At 52.2% G+C, this 11,660-nt stretch overlaps 1 protein-coding gene across 7 annotated transcripts; it reads right to left on the bottom strand.

Moving 5' to 3' along the window:
• Nucleotides 1-2,465: 2,465 nt before the first annotated feature.
• IRF8 (interferon regulatory factor 8) lies at nt 2,466-9,386 on the bottom strand. 7 transcript variants are annotated; one of them, XM_072346374.1, is made up of 10 exons: nt 9,303-9,386; nt 8,765-8,834; nt 7,756-7,930; nt 6,553-6,736; nt 5,859-5,947; nt 5,291-5,402; nt 4,905-4,952; nt 4,411-4,797; nt 3,985-4,100; nt 2,466-3,477 (listed from the first exon to the last, which is right to left on the bottom strand). In XM_072346374.1, the coding sequence occupies exons 3-10, from the start codon at nt 7,927-7,929 to the stop codon at nt 3,310-3,312; spliced, it is 1,278 nt and encodes a 425-aa protein (XP_072202475.1). In that variant the 5' UTR covers nt 7,930; nt 8,765-8,834; nt 9,303-9,386; the 3' UTR covers nt 2,466-3,309. The 7 variants fall into 7 exon arrangements, with proteins under 7 accessions (XP_072202475.1, XP_072202471.1, XP_072202476.1 ...); XM_072346370.1 differs by lacking the exon at nt 8,765-8,834 and having other exon boundaries at nt 9,303-9,360; XM_072346375.1 differs by lacking the exon at nt 9,303-9,386 and having other exon boundaries at nt 8,765-8,861.
• Nucleotides 9,387-11,660: the final 2,274 nt, after the last annotated feature.

Below are 11,660 nucleotides of genomic sequence, written 5' to 3'. Positions count from 1 at the left end.
TCTTTGAGCTCCAAACCACTGAGATTCAGTGCAGCTGCAGCGAGTAACTCATCAGGTCAGGAGAGGTGCAGGGATGGGTATTCCAGGGTGCACCTTTGGGTCAGCATGAGATCTGCAGAAACTACTCAGAGCTCGTACAGAGACCACAGAAAGTCTGGGCCAAGTCAATGTGCAGTGTGGCATGGGTACCTCGAGACCTTCCTCTGTCTTCTGGGGCTTCTGGTCCTCTGCCTGTGGGTGAGCATCGGCCTTGGATGCTTCTCTGGTGTTACATTTAGGAGATGGGCAGAGCCAGGGATGTCCACCTTACGCAAGGCATTAAACTTGATCCCAGCTGCAAGCCCTACCAAAGCCTTCATCTGAAAGAGGACCAACCCTGCATCCAACCACGGACCCTACAACATTGTTCTTAAATCTCCCCTCTGCCACACAACCCCATCCCATGGTCTCCTTCCCACACCTTGGCCACCCACCAGCTTGTTTCCTCTTGGTCTGGATGCTGTTTGGACTGGGAGCTGTGCTGCTGGCTCTATGGAGAAAGATGCTGCAGCAGTCCTAAACCGCACTCTTGGCTCTGAGGCAGCATGGCAACACTAAAAATAAAGCACAGAGGGCTCCAAACAAAGGTACCTCTGTTCCCCTTGCTCTTCCGCGGTCTTGGGGTGGAAAATGAAAGAGCCCTGAATACATAGCAGGTGGCTCCAGGCGAGCCCAATATGGTGGTTTCTGAGGAAGGACTGGCTCTGGGACATCTGGGGAAACCGCAAGTGGTGTTTTGGTGTTCAAGCCTGCAGCCTGTCATATGTTTCACAAGTGGGCACGTGTTGTTCCATCGCAGCCGCACAGACCGCAGGGTCACCTCACTCCCTCCTCCTTCAGCACCTTGCCTGCAGAAGAGATGCTTCCTCATGAACCAAGAGGCCCAAAGGGAAAATTGCCTCCGGGAGGTGATGGACAACATGGGGTGGAATATTCGACCTGAAAGGCTTGGAATAAAAGGGGGAAAGGGTGGACCTCTTGCTCATGGTTTTGTTAGTTTCATATGGGTTGCAGCATGGCACACAAATGCATTGACACTTCAGTTCTGAAAGGGATGAAATGGGATTAAACCTCAAGGAGACACCACAGTTGCCTTAAGGACAGGAGAAAGGCTTGAGGAGTGCGTGCTGGTGGTACAGACCCTCACCACCCAAATCTGTGATTGAGTATCTCGTAAGCCAGAGCTGTATTCATAGCAGGACCTGTGGAATTGTGCCTGAGATACTGATACATGAACAAGACTCTTGGTTTGCGGTCATTTCTTCTCACAAGCTCCAAAGCTCCAGGCTGTAATGCCTGCAAGGGATGCACACAAGAGCAGACAGGATCACAGGTATCTCACTGATACAGTTGGATCCCAATGCATGATTCAGTAGGACGCTCGTAGCATAAATACCCATCTCACGCGGCCCAACAGGACAGATTGTCAGAGGTCTCACCCCAGAACAACCAACAATGTAGGGCCATCCTTTAATCCTAACACAAAACCACATTTCAGCTGAGTTTGCTATCACAGAGTACTTTCCGGGCACTCTGAAGTCAGCAGCATGTGAGATAAGCAGCTCTTTAGGACAGGGGAGCAGAGAGGCTGTGTGCTCAGCCTGAAGGGATGCAGCAGGGTCATCTTCAAACCCCTTGTGAGTTTTTTGGTTGCTGTTTGGTGCTGTGTTTAAGTCTCATGATCTGCTTTTGATACCCAAGCAGGGAGGGAGGGCAGCTTTGCATCCATCTCCTCATCATTTCCCTTCAGCTGCTTGGATCTCAAAGCCTCCTCTGCACAGTACCTTGGGTACTGGGGTCACACCATGGAGGCTACACCAAAGCCACTGTCAGGGCTGGTCCAAAGCACACAGCAGCATGTTGATGTTTGTCCTTCACATGGGACAAGGACACAGATCCAACAAGGTTTTCACAGCCTTCTAAAGCCTTACCCAAAAAGCAAGGTGGAAATGAAGGCAGATGAGGGTGTGAATGCTCAGCCACCATTCCTGCAGCATTGATTTCACCAACTAACATAGGCGGATGCCCCATTTCAGCCCTCAATTCATCCCAAACCCCTCCCAAACCCTCTGAGATGGGTGTGGATGACAGCAGGCAACAAGAACTATCAAATCAACCCTTCCCATCTTGGAGCATTATGGCCCAAGGTCAGCAAGGTAAGGGCACCCACGACAGTACCATGGAAGACAGGCAGGGGCCTATCCTTATGCTTATCCTTTGCAGTATCTATAGGGCCTTTTTGCATTTGCCCTCCTCCCCTATTGCATTATTGCATATAGTCCCCAGAGATGAAGCCAGTTACAGCAGGACCTCCACAGACCCCCACTCAAGGGGAGACTTGGGCTAGAACAAACCAGAGACCCCCTCCACCAAGATTAGGAACCCCACTCAATAGCACCACCAACAAAAACGCTTTGCAAGGTGAATACAAAATATAGCACTTTAATTGCAGGAAGGTACAAAACAAAACAAAAAGACAAAAAGAAATTACAAAATCATTTAACAACAACATTTAGGCATAAAATAAATAGGCAGCCTCACTGCACGCACATCTGCAAGGTCCTTTGGTCCATGGTGCTTCGTGGCAGCTGCAAGGCACAAGGCCATGCATGCCCAAGGAGCTCCCCAGCACTGGGCACACACAAAGCAAATGAGGATTGACACATGGAAAACTGCTGCCTGCTCACAGTTGGGAGAGACCAACACACGCACTTTGGGAGGGAGAAGCCAACCTATTAACACTACACTGCTATCTTTAAAATAGAAGATATCTGTTCATATAAAACTCTGGTTTGGGGTCAGAAAAATTAAGATCCCTGTGTTCTCATAGCCCATATTTTTATATATATATATATATAATCTCTGTATCGCTCTCTGGATTTCAAAATACTTCCAATACGACAGACAAAAATATAAACCTCGTTGCAAAAATAAAGAGGGATTTGAGGAGGTTTTCCCATGGAAAGCATACCACAGATTTCAGCAGGACTGCAAATTCTTTGAGGGGGGGAAAAAAAGAGTTACTTCTGTTAAGGATTTAATGTATTTGAGCATTGTAAGGCCTTTTCCAGGAGTCACCACCTCCTTCCAATGGCTGTTCTCAGACCAAATGGGGCTGTTACTTTGGACTGCTGTGTCTACACAGATTTTTGGGGCTGGAAACAGCAAAGATCAAGAACCAATTTGCCAAACAAAGGGGGAATTTTTTAGGCACTGATGGATCCCAACTGGCCTGGAGTCACCCAGAGCCCACGTTGTGCCTATGGAGGCTCACACAGCAATCTGTTGGTTCTCTCTGAAAAGCGGCCGCTGGTGTGGCCCACAGATGTCCTGGAAGATCCTGTACACCTGCTCCTGTTGCACCTCATCAGGCAGCATGGGGTTACTGCATGTCTTGCCGGCCTCCTCCATCACCTGCCTGACGCACAGCTGCTCCACCTAGACCAAAACAAAAGGAGCTGTGAGGACACCAGAGGAAAAGCAGCCACAGCCAGGCCTACCCAAGCCTGAAGGCCCAACGCCATGATGCACCAGACCCAAGTGCCTCTAGGAAACAAGGCACAGGGTCTGTCACAGGGAGAAGACAGGCTGCCATTTCGTGACCCAGTCATAAAGTTGGGCAAGGATAAGCAGGACTGGGCTCTGAGCTTTGAGATCCCCACCTTCCAGAAGCTCAGTGTCCCAGTGGGTCTTGCTTGCTGCAATGCCCACCCCACAGCATGATCTCATGTCTTCTCTGCCACCCATGGGGTGCTGTACTTGCTGTGGACTCTCTGAAATGCCCCAAGAAAAGGCTGTGGGGCTCCTACAGCTTCTCTGGGGAAGAGCCAACCAGAGATTTTCCATAGCAGAGGGCAGAGCTCTCAATGCCAAGGGGGAGGAACAGAAGGAAGCGCAAACCAAACAGCAGAGCAAAGCAGAGGAACAGGAGCCACGCAGCCTTACCTGGACGAGGATGAGCTTACACCGCAGAGGCACCATGTCTGGGAACTCCTCTCCAAAGCACAACATGACCCTGCTGTCTGGGAAGCGGCCCTGGTTGTTGTAGTACTGCTGCAGCTCTGCAAGGAGGAGAGGAGCACAGCTGGAGGCTGTCTGCAAGTGCTGATACCCAGCATGTAAATCAAGCACCCTGACACCCTGGTGGCTGTGCCAGGAGAAACCCTGCTGCACAAAGCCTGCAGCCATGAGGCCCTTTGCTACGTGACAATGCACTGCATCACTCCTTCCCAGATCTGATATCTGGAGTTACTCATCCACATCATTTAGGTAAACAGCAGTGATGGACAGTTATAACCTCAAGGCGCTCCAAGAGGAAGCGGAGCAAAGCCAAGAAAAACATCAACCCCTCCCTACAGTTCTCATACCAACCTCTAAAGAATAAGTTGGTGTCGAATATCTTCACCACCTCATCCCGGTCCAGTTTGCTGGGCCTGTCCTTGTACACCACCGTGTTCCCACTCCAGAAGACCCTTCCCTGGCACAGCCTCTTGATGAAGATGCCCTGCTTGTTGCTGTGCAGCAGGACACCCCTCTCCAGGTGCCCAAAGAGTTTCTTGGTGATCTGCTTCTGGCGGTCATTCTGGATGGCTTCAGCTGAGGGGAACCTCACATGCTCCAGGCTATCAGGGGCGTAGAGCTTCTCACCGTGGTTCGAGGGTTGGCTGAGCGACAGCCTGCAGCCCTCAGGATATGAGGTGGTGATGTGCCCCACCAGCCTCCCGCTGTAGAAGAAGGTGATCACCATCTGGGAGTAGCCTGGAAGAAAAGGACAGGTGAGATAAGAGTCACTGTCTGTCATATAGCACACACACACGAGCTCCAGAGAGGAGCCCAGTATCACAGGGGAATGGGAGCTGCCTTACCTGATTGATGCTGCTCATATCCAGTGTACCCATTCACCAGGGGCAAAGCTGTGGGCAGAGAAAGCAGAGATGTGTCCAGTTCCAGCACACTTCCCAAACCCTAATCCCACCCTCCCACTATCACAAAGCTCTTCTCACTCATTAAGCACATCAGGCTTCCATTCTCCTGAATGGGAGACACCAGCAAACAACCCCAGGGTGATTTCATGAACTGTGCAATGAATGCTGCCCGGTAGGGTGCCCTATATCCACCAAAACACTGACTTCAAGCACTAAGGAAGGTAGAATACAAGCACTGCCCAGAGGGAGCCTACACCACCCATAGGCACACACATTGCCCTTGGACAAACAGCTGGGTCCCATAGAACACTCCACACACTACTTACAGGGGCTGGGCTGCTGCATCCACCAATCTGGTATTGGGGGGTTCCTGCAGGTCTCCTGTGCTGGTGAGGGGCTTCTCTTGATGATCCCCAGATATTCATCCACACAAGGAGGCTGGAGAAGGAAGGGATGCCCATTAGAATCAGCCAAGGACAAAAACATGTTGGATAGTGCCCAAAGAGGGGAACGAGAGGCAAAGCAAGAAGGCAAAAGGGATGCCAAGAGGCTGGTGAATGCTTTTTTTTGGTTAGAAAGAGCAAGTTTGGGATTCCCCAGGCTGTGCACTTAAATAACCTCTCAAGAGGCATGGAGCAGAACAGGCCTCACGCAGTGCAACAAAGAAGGGGAACAGAAGCACAAGAAGCCTGCAGCCCCCTCCAAACACAAATGCAAACGAAGCATGCTCCAGCCATGAGCAACCACACCGAGACCTCAGACTTGCGCAGACGAATGACCACAGCCAGCACAGCTGCAAAAGCACAGTGCTCTACATGAGGCAGATGTAGCTTTAAACACCACCAGGCAAGCATTCTTTGCCTGGTCAGGTATGCATCCACAGTGGGGGCTCACCTCTTTCATCAGGTCATCGATGGCAGAGGGGCTGCAGTCCATGTCCCCAACATCAGTCAGGCTGCTCCCGTTCCCAACACCGATTTTGCCTGCAGAGAGCAGCAAGGATGATGCAGCAGAGCAGCCGTGGCCTCACCACCAGATTTCAGAAACCCTTCACCCCACGAAAGTTATGAAACTGAGAACCGCAGCAATCCTGCGTTCCTCTTCCCCCCCAGCAGCTGCTTTACAGGGCCAGAAACCAGCCTGCAATAAATGGCACTGGTACGTAGTGACGAGCAGTAGGGCAAACTCAATTCGGCTTGGGGCTAGAGCAGAAGAGAGGGGGTTTTCTCAGCACCCCAGAGACTGGGGCTGCTTCTCTTTTTGCCATGAGCCGTGCTGCCGGTGGGAACCTGCAGTGCCATTTGCATACAGGGCCCCCCCTGTGAACACACGGGAAGGAGACAAGATGCTACATGCAGATCTCCTGCATGATTTGTCTTGTTTTTCTCCCCCTCTCCTCCTTTTTACTAAGACAAAGCTAGCAAGGAAAGGAAGGAAAAACTCACACACACCAGAACAACAGCAGAGAGATGCATATTGCAACCTCCCAGCTCTGCAGTGACATGTACCCAAGCTATAGGGCCAGCCCCACACTGCTGGTTGTAGGTCAGCAGTACCCAGAACCCATGCCTTTCAATGGAGCACTCACATTTCTGCTCCTCCTCTGGCACGATCCTGTACACCTTGTAGGGCTCGGAGATGTCCAGCTGGGACCTGTCTGTTACCTCCTCAAAGTCAGGGCTCTTGTTCAAGGCACAACGCAGCCGTGTCTTCCAGGTGGCCGGCTCTGCCTTGTCACCTTCTTTGAATTTGCCTTTGAAAACAGCCCAAGCCTAAAGCAAAGCAAAAAGGAAATCATTCTCCATTTAAGCTCTGCAAATCCCTTTGGATCAAAGAGGGGATGAGCAGCACATCTTGGGCACGTCGCTGCTCACCAATGGGACAACTCATAAGAAGTCCCCAAAAGTTCAGGCATTGCCACACACCCAGCTCTGCACCAGCCACACCACACCAAGCTATGGGAGCTGGGGTTGGTTTCACAGCCCTCACAACACAGCTCAAACCAGAGCCGAAACAGCAGCGTGCTAATTCACCTCAGCATAGACTGATGCAAGGGTGCAGACCCAAGCAATGATGCTCATCCTGACCCAGTAACACCCAAATCCAGACTAAAATACGCCTCATCCCTTCAGCTTTAGACCAGTAACTGACAGCTGGATGCTTTGTTTAATATCTAGATGGCACTTGTGCTTTAACGGGGAGGTGGGAGACTATCTTTTAATATAGATAGCGGATATGAATATATATAAAGCCACCTCTATAACCCATTACTCTGGTCAGTGCACTGAAAGCCATCGGTCATCATGAATAGAGCAAGGTATGGGAATAGGGCAAAGGGAATTCCTGGGGAAGAGCCTGACTTTTTAGTTCAGGACAGAATTTTCCCATTATACCCAATATGTGAAGTTCCTCCTCTCTGAGAAATAGCTGACACTTCCTTCCTTCCCTTTCTTTTTTGGTATCTCTTATCAGAAAGAGCCCAATAGGAAGCTTAGGGCAGGTGACAGAGCACATCAGGTCAGGATTAGAACATCGTTATAACAGGATTAGAACCAACATTATAACAAATCTAAACCTGGCACCAACACCCAGGAAAAGGGAAAAGCACCCCCAGATGATCCCAATGGGGATCCATCCTACAGGAAACAAGGTGCAGATCCTGCTGACAGCAAGGACATCTCCCACCACATGAGGATCCAGAGAGCCCAGAAACCACTGACAGCAGGGACGGACCACTTCACCTTATAGCCCAGAAGCCATCGGTTATAAGGACAGACCATCTCACCCTTACCTTGAAAATCGAAGCGTCCACCTCCTGGTTATAGTCCTGTTTCCCTGCGTGCTTCCAAGGGATACGGAACATGGTTTTCTCCTCATTCTCCCAGATGAGCCCCGGGTATTGCTCACTGTCTATCTGCTCAATCAGCCACTGCCGCAGCCGCCTCCCACCGTTGCGGTCACACATCCTAGGCAGAAATGAGAGCTGTCAGTCTGTCCGTTTATCCCCACACCCTTTTGCACCCACCCCACTAACAGCAGCCTGGTCTACGGAGATATCTTAACTCATTCTAATAGCTGCGTCTCACTTTCAGGGCAGCAGATTGCAATGATGTCTCCAAGCAGGAAAACAAAACAGCAACCGGCATGCAAGCAATCACTCTCTGCTCCACTTTATCACGTGCAGCGTTGGCAATGCACTGCCTGCAAACACCACGTGCCCCCTCCGTGCACCAAACCTCCCTTTATTACACTGCAAAAGCCATAGCAGCAGTTCTGCAGCCGTCCCCCATCGCTCCGCCCCAGCCATGTGGGCAGGCACTGGACGGGTGCCCACACCCCATTTACTGAATATGACGAAAGCTGCCATTAGCCTATCTGCAGCCTGCGTGGAGCCCTGCTGGAAGGCACCTTTATCCTCCTGCTGCTGATCAAAGCTCTGTCGCAGCAACAGGCTGCCTTGCAACGGCTCCTCTTTTTGGGATCAACCCCATAGGAACTGGGCTGTCACCTAAAGAAGCGATGCTGTAGAGGCAGATAGTTCCCAATATTACAGCAATGGGGGGAAAAAAACAGACCTAAAAGGTCAAAGCCTCGTGCAGCATGAGAACAGCAAGCAGCAGTGCAGGTAGCAGCAGGGTCACCGCAGGGAGCAGGGCCATGCAACCACATCCTCTCCCAGGACAGGACCAGGGCCCTGCTGAGGGATGTGAGGTCACCCCACTTCTGGTCTCAGCTCCTTTTTAGCTAAATGGCTTAGTGGAGAGACCACCAGAAAGCCAATTCAGCCCATCTTCTCATACCTTAAAACTTCACATCCCAGCACCCAAAGATCCTTCCCAACGCACTGCCAGCACCGTGCAGCCCTATTTCCTGCACACCCGAGAAGCCGATAAGCACCAATCCCAGCACCCTGAAGCCTCTATTTCTCACAACCCAGCACCCTGCCTGCTTTACTGCACACACACACAGGACCCTAAAACTCCATTCCCAAAGCCCACAGCTCAGCTCCATCCAACCCCAGAACCCGTCCAGCACCCTACAAACTCAGCACCTTGAAGTCCTAACCCCCAGCACTCTGAAGCCTCCATTCCAGCACCCCCAACCCTATCTCCTGCACCACCAGCCCCCCACAACCCTAACACCCCCCCCAAGCACCCCATGTCCGTACCCTGCTGACTCCCAGCACCCTAAAACCCTACAGACGAGCACCTTAAAGCCTTACCCCTGCACCACCAGCACTCTACACCCCCCACTCCATCAACCAGCGACCCCAAAACCACCCCAACCGTACAATCCACTCCCAACACCCCCCGACCCAAAGAACACCCCACTAATTACCTTCCGCACACCCCACTCCTCACCCCCTCCTGCCCGCGCCCGCAGCCTTATAGCGCCCCGCAGGGCGCGCCCCACGTCGCCCCGCCCCCAGCGCCGCTCAGCCAATAGCAGCCCTTTCCCCTCCTCCTCCTGGCGCGCGCGCGCGCTGGAGCGGCGCCTTTCTCTCCAGCTCGTGTCTTTCCGGGAAATCAGCCTCGTGGCGCGGGGGCGGGTGATGTCTGTGTGTCCGATGTCCGTGTGTCCAAAGTCCGTCCGGTCTCCTGCCGCCCATCCCATCCATTTCCGCTATGTCTCCATCCCCACGCTGCTCCTGGTGGTGCTCAGCCAAGCCCAGCCCATTGGCTTTGCTTATATTCCTTACCCTCAGGCCTGGCACAAGGTGGTCACCCAATCACCCCCTCCCCCCCCCCCCTTTTACAACGTGAGCTGCAAGGTGGACACCAGCCAAGGGTTTGCACATCTGCACAGCACAAACCTCAGCTGCAGCCTTTGGCTTTAGAGGGCTTTTCTGGGATGATCTGCTTATGTGCCCGTTTTCTTGGAAGCAAAGCATGAAGTGTTCACATGTGGGTGATGCTGAGAAATGGGGAGTTGCTTGGAGCTGCGCAGATGGTGTCATAAAAGTAACCATCCGAGGTGCAAAGCCTTCACTCTGATACGTTAACAAATGGCTGCTGCGAGAGCCTGCGTGAGATGTGGGGACAGCCAAACGCATCCTTTGCCATCTGATGTGATGAGGAGGGTCACTTTCAGCAGGGGGGAATTGCACTGCTGACTCCCTGTGCTGGTGATGTAGGAGCTGGCAAAACCAGGAGCAAGGCTGGAAGGGTTGCACTGCTTTAACACCAAGGCCAGAACGTAGTCATGTGGGAATACAGCTGCGTGGCATCTATGTGGGTGTAGGAGGTGCTCTTTGGGCAGCAGATGCTGCTGTGATGCTGTAATCACTTGGGGCATCCCCCGTGGTTCCCACAAGCTGGGGTGAATTAGGGGAAACACTGCAAGCCCGGGATGCCCACAAGGCAGAGCAGGCCGTGGGATGGGTACTGAAGTGGCAGCGTGAGGTTATCACACCTACTGCACATCTAATCTCTGCTTATCACAGATCTGCGATGACTTCCTATTGACACCAGAAACCAACTTTCTTCTCTTTTTTTCCTGTGCACGAGTTCCATTTTTTCTGCTTCCTAAAATGATAAACCAAGGCATTCGATGCAATATCTACAAGGTTTGCTCAACTTCCCTCCTGCTCCCTCGATCGACAGCATTCATTGGCCTTGTCCCCACTAATTGCCCAAGATGCTTTCCCAGGTACTGCAGCACTTCTATGGAGAATAACACAGCCCATCCCTCCATCCCTGCAGCCATCCCTATGGTTTTGATCAACCCCCCTTTTTTTGGCAGCTCAGCACCAGCTTTGTCCCACTCACAGGCTCCAATACCCAGAAATTTCCACTAAGGGAATTCCTAGAAATACTTGAATAAAGGATTGGATCCTCTTGTGGTGACCCTGAGAAGTGCTTTAATGCAGAGTGAGGCCCTGCCCTTCTAGTTCTCAGTTAACAGTTGATTTTTCCCATACAACAGGGCTGGTAGATGAGAGGCAGCAGCAGAGCAGTCCCTGCATGACTGCAGCTGTGGGGTCCTGCCCCACTGCATCCATACCCCATGGGTGCTGGGCACGGTGGCTGTCACGTTTTGCAAGGCACAAAGACAACATCTCTCTGCTTATCTTGTCCATCCATCAGCTCCTGCAGCTGGGCAGTGGATGGGTGGGTGCTGGGGAACCGGTGCAGGAGTTCCCACTGCTCCCACTTTGCTCCTTCTGGGCCAACAAGCTCTGCAGCTCCTCCTGGTCCTGGAAGGGATTCCTGCCATAATCATGACGGATCCAGGCACGGTACTGCCAAGGCAAAGCCACAGAGGGTGCCACAGTCATTGGGTGGGCACAGTGCAAAGCCCTGAGCCAAGCCCAGGCCTGCCAAGCCCATCATGGGCACCTGTAACAGCAATCCCATTTTGCAGGAGCTTGCATGCCACGCAATAAGAGATGCAGCATTGCACACAGACCAAGCGTTTGCTGCTTCACCAAGACAGAGAGCAGCTTTGCTGTTTGCTCACAGGAACCACAGAGCTGGCAGCAGCCCCGACAGCTCTGTTGACTTTATTTAATTTGCTTTATTTACTTTCCCCTGCCAAGAAGCTGCTGTTGTTCCTTACAGCCACGTAACCATAAGCAAAGCGTCCCCACGCTTTCTCCAACACAGGGAAGGGCTGCACTCACTGACCCCAGGCAGGTCGGCTCCTGTTTGCAAAGTGCTGTGCTCACCCACTCTGCTCCCGTCCCAGGGCCCAGGG

The sequence above is a fragment of the Excalfactoria chinensis genome, chromosome 11 (genome assembly GCF_039878825.1).
Source record: "Excalfactoria chinensis isolate bCotChi1 chromosome 11, bCotChi1.hap2, whole genome shotgun sequence".
Taxonomy (NCBI): Eukaryota; Metazoa; Chordata; class Aves; order Galliformes; family Phasianidae; genus Excalfactoria; species Excalfactoria chinensis.
The sequence above is the reverse complement of the archived record's forward strand: the minus strand, read 5'-3'. Positions and strand labels throughout refer to the sequence as shown.